The 17,450-nt window shown below is 37.5% G+C and overlaps 1 protein-coding gene across 1 annotated transcript; it reads left to right on the top strand.

Annotated features, from left to right (window-relative positions):
* The first annotated feature begins 10,567 nt into the window (after positions 1 to 10,567).
* Positions 10,568 to 16,231, top strand: anp32e (acidic (leucine-rich) nuclear phosphoprotein 32 family, member E). The gene is made up of 7 exons (XM_082185985.1): positions 10,568 to 10,736; positions 13,250 to 13,399; positions 13,818 to 13,940; positions 14,104 to 14,266; positions 14,412 to 14,542; positions 14,630 to 14,678; positions 14,771 to 16,231. Exons 1-7 carry the CDS (start codon positions 10,683 to 10,685, stop codon positions 14,851 to 14,853), a joined length of 753 nt encoding a protein of 250 aa, XP_082042111.1. The 5' UTR covers positions 10,568 to 10,682; the 3' UTR covers positions 14,854 to 16,231.
* Positions 16,232 to 17,450: the final 1,219 nt, after the last annotated feature.

The raw sequence follows: 17,450 nt of genomic DNA, 5'->3' as shown, positions 1-17,450 counted from the left end.
TAGGGGCTCCGTAGTTCATTATTATTTCATTTTTTCGATTTTATTTACTTCTAATTAATAATTATAGAGCTTCGACTTAAACTTATTTCAGTTGATTGCCAAGGCAACATTTCTAACTTTCGTTTCGTAAGTTTTTCAATTAATATTAATATTTTATTTCAATAGTTTTAGTTAAGGATAACAACCCTGCATTCAGCAAAATAGTCACTTGCAAGCAACCAAAGCATTCTTAAGTTTTTCTCATCTTATGTTACAATAAAAAAATATAGTTTCTTAGTTCATTTTGTAAGAAACTGCTCCTTTAAAATGACTCTAAGCCACTGTGGTGAGACACACCGGAAAACTAGGATAGTATTTCTCTTGTGAGGGATAAGTGGGGAAAAGAAGGGATTAGAGATTGATATCTTCACTCCCTACCCCTATAAGAGACCAGGCTTCATCTAATGCTTCACTTTCTCTCGTAAACATTTTATGAACTGTATTGCAGTCATGATTAAGTGTTTTGGGGGAAACATAAAGCATCACTTTTGGACCCTGAACTGAGCTTTTACAGGGGTTGAGCCATCAGAGAAGTGTTTAGAAAGACATTCTCCAGTGGGGGTGAATTGGTGCATGGGCTTCTCTCTTGATTTACATGTGAGCAGGATGTTAGCCACACTCCCACTGATCTCTCTCCGCGTGGGCACGGCTGACCAGCGCATCAGATGGGATGTGAGTACGTGAGAACAGAGAGAAGATGAGTCTCGGGGGTCGCCGGAGACCCCAGCGGGAGATGGGATGGATCTGCCGCTCTGGCTGTGAGGTCCCACAATGGACAAGACGGTGGGAGAAAACATTTGTGAGTGTTTAGCGGAGAGCATTTGCATGGAATCTGGGCTCTCATCCAGAAGCTGTTTTCCATGCACACTGTAAGAACCTGTGAGGAATTCTGCATCATACACACTAAACTCACTCTTTTTACGCAATAATTTCTCTTTATGATTAGAGATTAAAGGAATATTCTGTGTTCAGTGCAAGTTGAGTTCAATCAGAAAATGTAGTATTTTCTTTTGGATTACTTAATTTAAGTGAACATTAGACTAGTGTAGCCACAGGATGTAAACAATTTGCTTGTTAACTTGATTTTAATTGTGGGAAAAAATCACTTACTTAACTTTTCCGTGTAAAGTTAAACCAATTTTACAATTTAAACAACCGTGAATGATGAGAACATCTTTACAGCTTAAATAATACATAAGTTTTAATAGACGGAAAAGATTTTGATCATAATTTATGATTAATTTAAGGGGTTAAGGGGTTCATGTAAGTTGCGTTTATGAAATTGTAAGATTGACATTTCAGCTTTTAAATCCACTGAAAATTGGCCACAATTTATTTCTAAAGTACCTTATTGTAACATGTATTGTTCTTTAAAAAAAAGAAAAAAGAAAAAGAAAGAAAAGAAAAAGAGACATAAGTAAAAATTATTCTGTTTGGCAATTAACAATATAATGAGCTTAACTTATATTGAACCCATAAATAATGCATAAGTCATGACAGGTTTGATTAACATTACTAGATGGTTAAACACTTAAAAAAAAATATATATATATATATATATATATATATATATATATATATATTTATATATTTATTTTATTTTATTTTATTTTATTTTATTTTATTTTATTTTATTTTATTTTATTTTATTTTATTTTATTTTTTTGCATTCATGCCATAGAACAATTTTTTGTTTCCCAAAGTAACCTTTCAGGACATTTCTAAAAAGAACCATTTTTCTTTTCTTAGGGTAAAGAACAGGGTTTTTTTCACTATGAAAAAAACTTTTGTGGTACGGAAAGGTTCAATGGATGTTAAAGTTTTTTCATAGATATCAATAAAGGAGTGTATGTTTAAAATGCCATGCTGTAACACACAGTCCATGGTAGCCAACCGTACTTCAGAAGAAAAAAAACACAATTCTGGCATTGATCTGAACTTTCCATGATGTTCAAGCTCCAACATATGAAATCAGATATAACGGAGTAAAACACATGGCCAATATTTAGTCCAAGGTCTATTATTTTGAATCACTTGCTGAAAGCCAAGAATAAAGTCTGAAAGCAACAGACTGTTTACACTTATCCCCCCATCTGCAGATCGCTCATCTAATGCTGGCACTGAGAGATGTTCTCAAGTGATAAGAATAGTCGTTTTGATACACAGCATGAACCCAGATCAACCACACAACAACATGCGTTTAAATGAGAAGATGCAGTTGACACAGCTGGGAGGACCTGAACCCTCTCTGCCATGAAGGATGTCTTATGCACCATGAAGCGGTTATATAACACTTTGATGAATCACTGTATGTCTGGACTCAAGGTTTTCTTCAATATTGTATTTACAGTCTCCAAAGGAAAGAATGTGGACTATAGCTTAACTTTCAGGACATTACACTCTTAAAAATAAAGGTTCCAAAAGGAGGTTTTTACAGCAAGATCCATTTTCCAAACTTTCAATAAACAGTTCTAAAAAAAATAACAAAAAAAAACTTTAGTATCACTATATTTTAATCCTGTTCCCCGTGTACATTTTGTAATTACAAAAACTAGGTAAACCTAACCCTAAACCGGATCTTAACCCAAGTTACCTTATATTACCAGTACTTTCTTAGGTAAGTACACTGTAAATACACCTAAGTAACTTTTTTTCATATATCTGAAGACCATTTTATAGTAATAATCTAAAGAACCCTTGTCTACTATAAAGAACCTTTTGTGGAGTGGAACGAACCGTTGGATGTTAAAGGATTTGATTATTATGAGTCTCAACGGTGCCCTTTAGCGGAGCATATTTTGTAATATGACTGGTGATGCATTCACATGTTTTACAGGTATAAAGCTGGTCCAAATGGATTTGGTTTTGAGTATTTAGATTTTATGGGGTTTTTCTCTTTAAACCCACCCACAGTGCAGATGTATTGGGAAAAAAGGCATTTGGGATAGAGGCCAGAGTTTGGGATACCTGCAAAATCTCTAGTTCCCATGGTTCCCCTTCCTGGAAACACATGCAGGAAATGAGCTCACTAAGAAAAACGGTCTGTAACTACAGCAGCAAAGGCAGAAATGATCGACGGTTAACTGTTATAACCACACCGACATCCACATGTGTCAGTTAAACTAGAGATAATGATTCCCTAACATAATAGATAGATAGATAGATAGATAGATAGATAGATAGATAGATAGATAGATAGATAGATAGATAGACAGACAGACAGACAGACAGACAGACAGACAGACAGATAGATAGATAGATAGATAGATAGATAGATAGATACACAGATAGATAGATAGATAGATAGATAGATAGATAGATAGATAGATAGATAGATAGATAGATAGATAGATAGATAGACATACAGACAGATAGACAGACAGATAGATAGATAGATAGATATATAGACAGACAGACAGACAGACAGATAGATAGATAGACAGACAGACAGACAGATAGATACACAGACAGACAGACAGATAGATAGATAGATAGACAGACAGACAGACAGACAGATAGATAGACAGACAGACAGACAGACAGACAGATAGACAGATAGATAGACAGACAGACAGACAGACAGACAGATAGATAGATAGATACACATACAGACAGACAGATAGATAGATAGATAGATAGATAGATAGACATACAGACAGATAGACAGACAGATAGATATATACACAGATAGATATATATATAGATAGACAGACAGACAGACAGACAGATACACAGACAGATATATAGATAGACATACAGACAGATAGATAGACAGACAGACAGATAGATAGATACACAGATAGATAGATAGATAGACAGACAGACAGACAGACAGACAGACAGATAGACAGACAGACAGATAGACAGATAGATAGACAGACAAATAGATAGATAGATAGATAGATAGATAGATAGATAGACATACAGACAGATAGACAGACAGATAGATATATACACAGATAGATATATATATATAGATAGACAGACAGACAGACAGACAGACAGATACACAGACAGATATATAGATAGACATACAGACAGATAGATAGACAGACAGACAGATAGATAGATACACAGATAGATAGATAGATAGACAGACAGACAGACAGACAGACAGATAGACAGACAGACAGATAGACAGACAGACAGACAGACAAATAGATAGATAGATAGATAGATAGATAGATAGATAGATAGATAGATAGATAGATAGATAGATAGATAGATAGATAGATAGATAGATAGATAGATAGATAGATAGATAGATAGATAGATAGATAGATAGATCTATTTTACTCTTACTAAGGATTAAAAATGCACTGGTTCAGAATGACTAATAGCTTCTCATGTATTTCAGCAATGGTTAAAAGCTTAGTCCCAAGTTAGCATTCTTCTTGTCCCCACAGGAGGATTTAAGGACCCCTGTCCTTGACCTTGACCAGTGTTCAGGTTCATGTGTTTTTTCCTTTGTAAATCAGTCGTGGATTATGGTCAGAATGGCTATCCTGAGAAGCCTAAGAAAACAGGGGCTGGGTTTCTCTGGGACTGATTTGTAAGTGACCTCCACCTCACACTCCCAGAGCAAAGGAGCTCCAGTTAGTCCAAATTAGGTCAAGTGTGTGTCCACAGACGACGTCTTCATTTTTTGTTTTTGTTTTTTTAAATCCTTTTTCTCAGTAGGAAGTTTACGGTGTGAGTGGATTTGGAGAGCAGTGAATTTAGGAAAGGAACAGGAAAGGGGGAAGGGGAGAATGAATGGGCATAAATTGGGTTTAGTCAGTTTATCTCCTTCACACATATCTCAGTTAATCTCCAGAGTTCTTCCTTTTGAACTGGACGGTCATTGATAACAGCCTGTATCTGTTCACTGCTGCTCTGTCTCATGGTTTCTGTGCTGGGGGTTTCAAGGCAATTAGTAACTGAAAGATGCCTTATTAAACAGGATTGGGAATTTTCTGGAAGATGATTACATCATCTGATTTGACTCATCCTTTTGACCACAGGGCATTCAAATGCCTTTCAATAAGACAAAGATGCAAGTGTGGACATATTTCCATAGAGACCAGTGTGAGTGAAGCCACTTTAAAACTTTTCAAGCTACGATCTAATCCTAATTTTAACAACAGTCAAGATAGTCTTACACTATGGTACGCCACACTACAGGGTACTGGTAGGCCAATATAACCAAAAGTATCAAACTACATTGAAGCTACTTATATGACAATCATTTTTTAAAATAACTATCCAAATTATATAATTAATAATTGAATCAAAACTCTTTAATATTCTGGCACAAATCAAAGTGGGTCGTTTTAAAAAAAAAAAAATGAATTAATGAATGAACCATCCCAATTAAACTGAACTGATTTTTCGCTAAATACAACTATAGAAACGAATACAAAAAAAAGATTTATTTATATAACTGCATATAGGCATAGTGATGGAGTAAATATTCTGCTTTATAAATTTGACTAAAATGCCATGCTTAGACTTAAATTTGTTTATATTTATGGAAATGTCTGAATAAACTGATTCACTATAGAATGAATCTGCCTTTGCAAAACTACATATGAGAGAGCGGACCATTAAGGATGAACCGATTTGTTAAAATGAATCAGACTTTTGAGCAGCGAGCGATCCGAGGGTGTTTGATTACCTCAGCTCACTCACCATTCAAGTTATATATAAAGTATGTAAACAACAATGTTGTACTTGGTTGCTCTGTGCCGCCAATCGTTGGAAAAAGCATCTTGTCACCAGTAAAGCTATACTGTTTTGAAAGAATTTCAGGCCCACAGACCGATGGCTGAACATGATGCATAAGGCACACTGAACTGGAAACACTTCAGGATTTTTAGTCGTCATCTGATTGGTTGAATTCTACAGGATGTCAGGGATATGTGTGTGTGTCATGTTCTGTAACGGTCCGCCTGGAAACAAAGATGCTATGACGTCAAAACCATAGATATCCATATAAGGCTAGATGTCTTAAGGCGGAGTCTCGAACAGCATCACACTGGGAACCATCTTGTCACAGGGAAGCTTTCTGGCGAGCTCTGTGGAATCTGAAGTAAGGTGAGTGATCAGCACGAACACAAATCCTCTTATCTCGCTGAAATCTTGTCGGATTTACAAACGGTTTGGTTTCTTACAAACGTTATTAACGTGGCTATAATTCTGGATGCTTGAACATGTTTAAATATATAATATTATATTTATTGATAAGTATGCAGTGTCATAACTACATCTCTGACGTTTATAACAAACCAAACCGTTTGAAAATCGGTAGAAAATTGAGCAAGTTATGGTTATTTAAAAAGCACATGCACCATTAACACAATGTTACGAGTGAGCGAGCTCCCTGTGGCAAGATGGCCGCCGTGTGCGGACGTCGACCTCCATTGGCCAGCAGCGCGGACGAGACATCTAGCCTTTATTATATGATATCTATGGTCAAAACCCCCTCATGGAAAAAGAACGCTGTTGTATTTACAACAGTGACAATGAGCACTTATCAGGATCAAATAAATGCTGGATTTGCAAAAGTATGTAAAGTTTGTTAAAGGGATACTTCACCGATTAGCATTAAGCTTTGTATCTGTAGAAACCCGGTAGTATTTTCGAATGACCGTGCTTCCCTCCCTCATGTCCCCTGAGACGAGAGATTTCTGTATTGTGTGTCTGGAAAAAAACCTATGATGCAAAAATCGTCATTTAACATCATCGGAGGCTTTTTTTGTCCAGAGGCGAGAGACTCCAGCCAATAGGAGGAGCTCGTTCCGCATGTCTTCAACCCGCCCATAGGGGGATCTCACGATAAAACGCCGTCTTTTCAGTTTCGAGTCGACTAGTAGCCTAGTTGTATCATTTCTTCCGACACTGCCCTCTGTAACCGGTAGGCGTGGCTTGGGAGTGGCCTCGTAGGGCAGTGAAGCAAGTGCATTCTGGGAGTTGTTGTCTTTCATCCACATGAGCCAAAAATAAATTTTCTGGCTTTTCTCAGTCTAGAAGGCACCAACTTCTAAAATAATTTCACACTTCTACTACATAAATGACTCAATTTAAATACACATTCATCTTTCCAGCTGTGAAATATCCCTTTAAAATACGTCCAAGAGTTTCACACACCGGTCTGTAATTGTCGGGACATCGACGTTACATTTTCACGCCCCCTAAACATGACACAGAACAAAACTAACTGTGATTGGTTTAGTTTTCTACAAAATACAGACTATGTGTCAGGCATTGCCATTGTCCTATACACCCTTTCAAGTTATATTCATAAACTCCCTCGACACAGTGAACAAAGAGAGTGCGTCACTCCCTGACACACTCACAAACACGCCCTCACGAGCCTTTACATGTTATACTGTAACACTGTAGGGTGTGATATACTGAAGATATGCACAAGTAAACCCTTTGTTAATGCAGTGTTTTAGAAACTGGCTCCAGTGCAGATTTGTGTGATCAATATGTTCATTCACAAAGCTTCAAAGTCTTGCACAATCACATGAAACAAGTCTTCCTCTTTGGCTGTAGCATATGATGAATGAACAGTGTTGGATCCAACAACTCACAAAAATATCGCTGGCTTGCTTTAATGTCTGAAAATAACTTGATAATGTGTCATCTTGTTTACGAATACAGAACAGTAATGCTAACAGCCGTTTTGAATCAGTTTCTGTTTTCATTATAAGTGCCCTTTTTGTCACTTTTCTAATTTCTGCTTGTGATTTACACAGCGTTGTCCTAAAAAGACAGCATTTTCCCAGGATTTGGTATCCATATCCCAAACAGCTATAGCCTTAATCCCACAAACCCACGCACACTTGACCTTGTTCATGTGGGCTGGTAACTACACCTGGATCCAATTAAATGTCTCTCACATTCCTCTTGTTATTCCTAACCAAGGCCAGAACTTCATACTATTGTGTTTTGCTCGCTTTATTAGGGAAACTCCGTTCAAGTGCCTTCAAGTAATCAGGACTAATTCTACAGCTTACTACACTGTTTACAAACTCTAATATTTAAATTCATAAGAGTGCACAAGACAACATTTAGAGCAGAATGTTTTGTGGAAATTTATTTTTCCACAAAAATACAACTCTTAAAATCTGAGAAATATCTCAAATCACAAAATAATTATTTGAATGATCACCAAACAAGCAACCAACTCGTGTAAAGGTGATAAGGTTATAAAAAGGCTTTAAAACTACTAGTTGAGCATAAAGGTATATGTATATCGTGTGAGTTCTCCATTTGAATGACTGACTAATTGCTCTAAATAGTCCTCACACTTACAGCCTAAAACGTCTGTCTTGAGCCTCTTGGGTCTGTCTTTTGTGCTTGGCGGTGTATTTGTCTCAATCACTCCTGTATTAAACACTTGTTTGGGATTCCCAAGGCAGTCTCTCTGCCGTTGGCCCATTGTGTTTTTTTTTTGCATGAGAATACACTAGTGTGTGTCTCCCATTATCCTTGCCTGAACGTGAAACCCTGTCCCCCATCTGTCGACCCCCCCAGCGGGCCACCATGCAGCCGGAGGACAAAAGGCTGCAGGAAACATTGAGAAGACGTGACAATGGCCCTCAATCAAGGTCAAGCAAGAGAAGTCCCAGGGTTCAAGCATAATGAATATTACCAGTCATTAGGCTAGTTAACTCGGTCCGATACAAGTCAGTCTTACACCTGTTCAATTTCTTACAAAAGTTGAAGTGCTTGTGTAAAAACGGTCAGTTTACATGCATGGGAAGAATGGTTTTAAGTGTGCATTCCAAATATATATATGTATGTTAGCATAATAGTTTGTGTATGAGTAAAATGTCTGTGTAAAGCTCTAGTGCTCCATCTAGCGACAGCTTCCTTTAAGGCCACAAGGTACACAAGCAGTCCTAACCAGTCCGAACTGGTTTCAACCATGTCCTTTCACTGTCTGCCATCTAGTGGGTTTTTATGGCATGGTTGTTGAACATTTACTTGTCAAGTTGTGTCCAAAATAATGTAAATGATCAAGACCTTAAATACACATCGTAGGCTATACCCCTTCTCCACTTTGCTAGAGTATTTCCTGTTTCCTGCCTGTTGTCAACATCTAAACAATGGGCTTCCCATGCGTTATCTATATGTTTGCAAACAAAAAAACAACAAAGGGATATTGTAATTAAAAGATATTATAGCATGGATGTAATCCCAGGGATTTGTCGGTGGGGGTCTGGATTGTTGAATCTGATTTGTATTGAAAAGCAAATATAAAATTATTTTATATATAGTTTATCTGCTGTGTAAAAAAAATTAATTCTGGGAAAGAAATCCTGCAAAAAGAATAAAAATGCCCATGGTATTCAATATTCAATAAAATCAATATTTGATATATTATCAAAATGCAGTTTTCATATAGTATATAGTTATAAAAATATAACATTGTATATGTAAAAAGTGTCCCTTTTTACCTATTCAAGGGTATATTTTTATAACTATATGATAATGCAATTATCTTATAAATGAATAAAATTAAAAGCTAATTTCTCATACTGTTTGAGATATGCTCGTAGCTCTTTTGACAGACGAACAAACAAATAGGTTGTGTGTTCAAATGAGTGTTTTTTTTTTTTTTTTACAAAAGATTATTCAGTTCTTCTCTGGCAGCCTAGATAAATCAGCTTAGGAGATCAGTTGTGGTGTCCATTCCACTTCAGGGTCAGTGTGCCATGTACTGCCCGTGCCCTAGTGGTCACCTTGGGGTATTGCACTAATGCACATTGCTGAAAGCGTTCATTTTACATCAGGGCTTATTTCCGTCTAAATAGGTGGGGACTATTGTTTTACGGCTATTTTAAAATAAAGACATTTTTGAAGCAACACTGGACTTTTTTATTAACTTACAACAATAATCTAACAGTCAGCTTGTACTCTACGACCTAATGGCCCTTTATGGCTTGCCGGCTTCTGTGGTGAAGCGATCAGCACCACGTTACATGGGACAGATGGCGTGGCGTGCGTGCAGCCTTCAAGCCACCATGACTGTCTGGGTTTATGGTCAGCCATTTTGTTAGAATTATTGTATGGAAGACGCTCAAAGTATTATGAGTGCATTTGTGCTAAAAGGAAAAACACTTTTTGTTTGTATGTGAGGGGGAAAATATCACTTATTTTCTTTCTCTAATGTGTGAGTGTTCACTTTAGGCTCTTTAAAATACACAATTTTAACCTGGTCTCCAAATTGATTTCGAATTACTGGAGTATTAAAGGACACGGACATCGCTTCCAGGCGCCAATGAGAACAAAGAATGGGCGGATTAACAGTTTGAAAGCTTCATACTGACGTTCTGACCGTCCCGTCTAAAATTTACTGCGCGCGTATTTCCAACCAATCAGGTCAGTCTACAAAGACCGATTATGTTGATAAGCATGATCCGTTTGAGCGACAGGCTGGTCCACCACTCACAGGTTTGAAAATAACAACGAACCAATCAGGGCGCAGTGAGGGCGGGGTCTCAGAAAGGGGGTTGGGTGCGAGGTATCATGGAGGATCAGTTAGAGAACGGCAGCCATTGAAGATAGCCGAGCCGTAGGTCCGCGCTCAGGAGTTTCTGACAATTTTTTTTCTTTAAACGGTCTAACCCAGTGCAGCAATCACCAACAAAATGGAGATGAAGAAGAGGATCAGTTTAGAGCTGAGGAACAGAACTCCAGCGGAGGTGAGCGCTTTAGTTATTTATTTTACCACGGAAACAAGAAATGATGTTAGTTCGCAACCTGTCCATCCTGCACTTACGGAATAGTCAGTAGACTCCGCTGAATGGCAGCACGGCTGTTATACCACATGGGCAATTACAAGGATGCGATTTAGATATTTAGGCATGGATGAACGCATCACAGAATGCACATTTTAGACCTATAACAAGATTATTTCAGACAAGTAATCAAATATAATCGTTATTTGAGCGCGTAAAACTCATGTGAACTCGTTCTCCTTCGCCATTGCATTAGACTTGTCGATGTGGGCGTCCCAAATAGTACCTCAAAATAATATGCTTACATTTTTAAGACCATTTTTTATTTAATGATTCAGAAACGATGTTTATTACTCAACAAGTGAAGTCTCCTCATTCGGTTACGACGTTATTATAGTCCTCGATACGATAATGTTATCGCTTCCAGCGGGAAACAGTGGAAATTAAAACGAAAACGTCAGTGTTGTTATAGGAATCAATAGCCCAAACCGGCCATTAATGCAAAATACTAACCAAAAACATAACGCGAATGAATCTGCTCACATAAAAAAAGTTTATTGTAGGCAAGCTTCACGGATGCCTACCTCACTATGGCTTCTCTAACCTAGGAAAACAGTTTCGTCTTCCAAAGACGGACATCTTACTCTCCAACTCTTCGATATTTGACATTCAGGGGCATTTTGCCTTCGGTCTTCCTCCTAAGACTCTCAAAGCCATTATGTTCAGAGTTTGAGAGAGCACACAAGCACATATCGGAGCGAATGTCAGGTCAAACTGCATAATTAAGCGTATATGGCTTCTGCAGCGCCTCGCTGTGTGTGTGGCGAGGATGGTGTGTGTGAAATGCTGCTCGAGTCTCCGTGTTGACGGGCGGGGAGAGTGGAAGTCATTTTGTTGCATCAATAGTTGAGACGGTGTTTTGTGGCTTTGACTCCGTTTTTATTAATCGGAGTTGAGCGATTTCTGATTCACGCAACGCCTTCGTGGTGTTTAGGACGGAATAATTGGCGCGTAAACCAGAAATATTCGCTCGACCGTTAAAAAGAAACAAGTTGCCATTTTCCTCAATGGTTTCGTTAATGGCGTATTTATGTAACCTCCGGTAACATTATTTAATACCGACGTTAAGCAACACGAATTGGGCTTTACGAAGCCGTTTGGGTTATCCGTCACCGTTTTATTAATTGAAGGAATGTGGCAGATGGTGAAGGGGCGAGCCCCCCCTTCCTCTCCTCCGTTTTTAGTAGATTATTGTAGTAGGCTTGCCTGAACCGAAGTAGAGGAGCACGCTCCTTTTAAATGAGGGATCCTAGTTTACACGAGTTTGAGTTAATGCTTTGACGTGTATAAATCATACATGGCTTTTAACTCTTGCGTCACCAGCAAAATATTACCACCTCGCGCATAATCGCGACCATTCTGAAAATCTAGTCGCGAGAGACTCGCAGTAATTCATCTCAAATCCTGAGCGATGAATGGGTAAACATTATCAAGACTACATTAAGCACACATCACGTGGTGAACAATTTAGTATTTTTCCATAAGGACAAGTTATTGAATATTTAAATAGTAGGGCTGCAGCCTGTTCACATTTCAATGTGTTACAAGAACACGGGCACGTTACTCAAAAAAAGACCATATAAAATATTTATAATTAAAGTTTCTAAACTTGTTTGTCTCTTTGGTTTACTTAAGCACACATCACGTGGTGAAAAATGTAGAATTTTTCCATAATGACAAGAAGTTATTGAATATTTAAATAGTAGAGCTGCAGCCTGGAGTGCGTGCGTACACATTACAGTGTGTTATAAGAATACGCGGGCACGTTACTAAAAAAAATACCATATATTTAAAATATTTATAATTACAATTAAAAAAAAGTTTCTAAACTTGTTTGTCTCTTTGGTTTACTTTTTTTGGGTTTGTGCGGCAACTATTCAGTTGGTACCAAGTTTTAAGTTTCACTCTTGTTTAGGCAGATAAACATACATTTTCACGATACCCTTAAAGATGATGTACTAAAATACTTTAGTCATGAAATTAAGACTTTTATTTTGAATTCCCCAAAAAGTGTAAATACAGTGGAGCTATTGGGGTATTGTTTGTTTCTGAAATCCAAACTAGCAACACTGGTTCAACAAATGGCGCGAGTTTGGGGGCGGGACTTTGTTTGTTCAACCAATAGCAAGGGGGGTAGTGTTTAAAAACCTGTTAGAAAACACTCATTGTTTTTGCAGTTCCGTTTGGTGACACTAGTGGACTATACTTCCCCTTTTAATCTTTATATTTAATCTTAATATTTAGAGAGTTAAACCAACATTAGAAAAGTCTTAAATATGCTATATTACATATTCATAAGCATTAGTTGTAATATAAGCAGTTATTGAATGTTGCATTGTGGTAATTCGTGGCAATAGTATGAAATAAACTATTTCTTTGCTCACCAAGGGCCTTTATTATGTTCATCCCTCCTGCAGGTAGCAGAGCTGGTGGTGGATAACTGCCGCACGAGTGACGGTGAGATTGAAGGCCTGACAGATGAGTTTAAGGAGCTGGAGTTCCTCAGCATGGTCAACGTGGGTCTCACCTCCCTGGCCAAACTACCCTCACTGCCAAAACTGAGGAAGGTCAGTCAAGAGATCAAGCTTTAATTTCAGAAATTCTCTTAACAAGAAGATCTGTTGTGTTTCAAGTTCTAACCATGCAGAAAACCGATACCGTAACACAGTTTACATATTAATGTAGACACGCTGTATTATTAAAGTGTGCAAAAAATGGATGGAGAATGCCTAATGGAAACTGAAGCAGTGTGATGTGGCAAAATATTAATGTTTAACACATTGCATGATTACAATAGTAAATCGGTCTTGTAAGCACATAATTGCATCTATAAGTACTTGTGTAATTACACAGTAACAAACAGCGGCTTCTCAGTACTTTTTTATTTTTTTGCGAATTTTTTTCAAGCTCGTTTTTTATTGCCAAGATGTTTATATATTTCTTAACTTTCCAGTTAAGTTCATTTTAAGGTCAATTCTCTTACAGTTGGAGCTGAGTGATAATAACATCACAGGTGCACTGGAGACGCTTGCAGAGAAATGCGCCAACCTGACTTACTTAAACTTGAGTGGCAACAAGATCAAAGAGCTCAGCACACTGGAGGCCCTGGTAAAAACACTGATGCATTTACACCATAGTTCTCAATTAATATTATACAACCATATTTTGGAGATGATATCATCAGCCCTTCAGTTAATGTACAGTCAATTTTAAACACAAGTTAAAGGCCATTCAACCTTGTCTGATGTACGACATGCTCTTCAACCCTCAGCAAAACCTAAAGAACCTGAAGAGTTTGGACCTGTTCAACTGTGAGATCACCACGTTGGAGGACTACAGGGAAAGCATCTTTGAGCTTCTTCCTCAGGTCACATACCTGGACGGCTTTGACGCAGAAGACAATGAAGCTCCAGACTCCGAGGCTGACGATGATGGTGAGAACCAAGAGTTTGAACACAATGAAATCTCTTTTAATTGCAGAATATTATGCTCATCCTCCTTCAATGGACACATAAAGTTGTAAAAGCCATACATAAAAGTATGCAACATCAAGTCATTACTACTTGTTCTGTCATGCAGATGATGATGAGGATGGCGAGGAAGGAGCAGGGCATCTTGGGGAGTACGAGGAAGAAGAGGAGGAGGAAGAGGAGGAAGGCTCCGAGGGTGGAGAGGTTGGGCTGTCCTATCTAATGAAAGAGGACATCCAGGTGATGTAGCTTCTACCTGTTTTTAACATTCGCAACCAGTTTGGGAAAACTCAACCTCTTAATAACAATGGATTCCTTCTGTAACAGGATGAGGAAGATGATGATGATTACGTAGAAGAGGAAGAGGAAGGAGAGGGTAAGCATTAATTATGCCACCAAACATCTTAAAATTGTCGCTTTTTTTGTGTTGAGCCGTTGTCTAACGACTGACGTGTGTATTCTGTGCAGAAGAGGAGGCCGGAGTTCGGGGAGAGAAACGAAAGAGGGCTGCAGAAGATGAGGGCGAAGATGATGATGAAGACGACGACTAACCCTTTGTTTGACTTCTTGGAAACGAATATCCAAGCTGTAGATCAACCCTGAAAAAGACCGTGATCTTGCAGATTGTTTTTCTCTTTGTAAACCATAGATAAATCACTGTAGAGGCTAAGTGTTTTCTTTTATAAATGCATTATATATTACACTATATAAAAAAAGGGGTTTTATTGACAATTCATTTATAGCCATTCCAAGTTAATTCCCAACACGTAAATCGGGGTGTTGGCAAGGGTGTGTGAGGTTTGCGAGGTTTCCCGATTGCAAATATGTCGTTGGACGGCCCGTTCGAGACAGCTAGGCTTTCGTCAACTTGAGAGGTGACGGCAAATCCGCAAACTCCAGCTCCCCAAGACCTCTGTGAGGAGGCAGAGTGTTTTCTGCTCCTCATCTACCTCTCCAGGTCTCATTCTCAGCCCACCACAAGAGCAGCAAGCCAATCATCTCCAACCGTCAACCCCCTTTGTTCTTGGATCAACCAATCGCTGCCAAGGATCTCGTCACACTCTTTATATGGGATATGGTCTCCACTTTATTAAGCTTTTCTGGTAGATCAGGCTCATTTAGGCAGACCAGATAATGTGATCTGATGAATTTTAAAGTGTGATGTATGTAAATGTGATGTAAATTGAGCAAAGATCGGGAGTCGAGCTGTAGATTGGCAAATTGAATTTGTTTTAATCTCCAAGTAGTTTTTTAATAAAGAGTTCAATTATGTGAGCAGTTTGCCCTTTCTCACGTTTTATGCAGAAGTCACCTATTTTTGACATCTTAGACGTTAAATTCAAGATTTGTTCGTTTTTTAAGAGAAACGCCATTGCTGGAAATTTCTCGTGTTCAGGTTTAACAGCTTTGTTGGATTAAACAGTACCCTCGAGTACCTTTCTACCTTTGTCTTGCTGTGGAAACAGGTTAGTTTCTACCTTTTTGTTGAGGTATTTTACAGAGTAATACCTTTTAATCTAATGTTCGTATGGCAATATGTATATAGTATCTGTTTCAACAGGTTTTATTTTCCTTTTCTTTTTTAATTACTCTGTTTGGTCAGTTGTTTTAATACAAATCACGTCAAAGGACTTACATACACACAGGTAACCTGTTTAAGTTTCAAGTACTTGGTTGTTGTGAGAGTGTTGTATTTGGGGTTTTATGTGCTATAAACCTCTCTAAAAGGATTTTAGTTGTTGGATTTTGATGTTTTGTTTTAATTGGTTTAGGTTATTTCTCTGTTTGTTTGTTTTTTTTAGTTTTTAAGTTTGCAAGCTCCTTTGTCCAAATATGAGCTCCTCTTGAGTTAGTTGTAATGAATGAGTGACTTGTCCTTTTGATTATTAAAATGGCATAACTCCATGGGATGTTATGTTCAAAAATAGACCCTTTGTCTGCTAAAGATTTCTGTAATTTGATTACAAAATTTGGGATTTTCTCAAAACTGAGAGTCATCTGGAAGCCTCATGCACAGGTGAGGAACCACTGTTTTTAATGATTAAAAAAAAAAGAAGTGTCATGTTAAAAATGGTAGTAATGTTTCAATCAAAATTTATAAAAAACCCTTTCAATGAATGCAACCTGGTGTAAGTTTGTTGTGGGAAAATAAAGGAAAAACCTTTTATCATAATGTTCTTGTGGTTTAGAAAATGTTTTCATATTGTGTGCTTCAAAGAGGAAGAGAAATACCAGCAATGTAGACTTTTAATATAATTACACAAATCCCAGCTCAAGTGTAACTTGTTGACTTCATTTAGCTTGAGGCATGTGTGAGCTCCACAAGCCTGGAAACAGCCTGCGAACTTTAATTTTATACTACACTGCCATCTGCAAAGCCTTGTACTTAGACCATTTATCATTTATGAGTTACACAAACTTTAAGCAGCAGAGCATAGAGGAAAGGGGTGTGTCATGTGATCAACAGACAGAGTTACCAAGAGCATCATCAATTAATCAGGAGTGAAGCGTTCACCGTCCAGCCAATAGAAATACACCTGTATCACTGGAAGGGTGGAGTCACTGTGATCCTCATTAATTATTCATATGTTTGATAAGTGAGTGTTTCACTATCGGTGATTATTAGAAATGCGAAGAAATATTCAAATGAAATTGAACAATAGGAACATCAAAGCATATTTATATGACATGCAACTTAAAATTAATTTATGTTAATTTAAATCCATATAATCAATAGCAGTAAATGCAATGATCTTCTATTTCACTGGCTAATGAGAAAAACAAATATTCTGGATAATATCACATATCAAACTTCTACAACATTTTGTAATTAAAAAAGAAAGAAAGATTTTAAGTTTAAAACACCCCAAAACTCTATTAAATATTTGTTTTTCCACTGAAATGAGTTCTCAGGACAAGAGTATTTTTAATAAATGTGTGCAAGTTGACACACACTTTAAAAGTTATACATTTATACAACTTATTTGTATTTTTTGTTGGTTTTGGTTTCATTAATTGTATTATTATGTTTCATAATTGTGAATAGCCAATAATAGCCTGTTTAATGGCATGTTGACAACTTGCTCAGCATAATATGATAAAATGCCACATAAAGTGTCATAATTTTCAATGAATTGTCTGACATCCA

The sequence above is a fragment of the Leuciscus leuciscus genome, assembly GCF_965113295.1.
Source record: "Leuciscus leuciscus genome assembly, chromosome: 12".
Lineage (NCBI taxonomy): Eukaryota > Metazoa > Chordata > Actinopteri > Cypriniformes > Leuciscidae > Leuciscus > Leuciscus leuciscus.
Note: the sequence above shows the minus strand (reverse complement) of the source record. Positions and strands in the feature narration are given on the sequence as shown.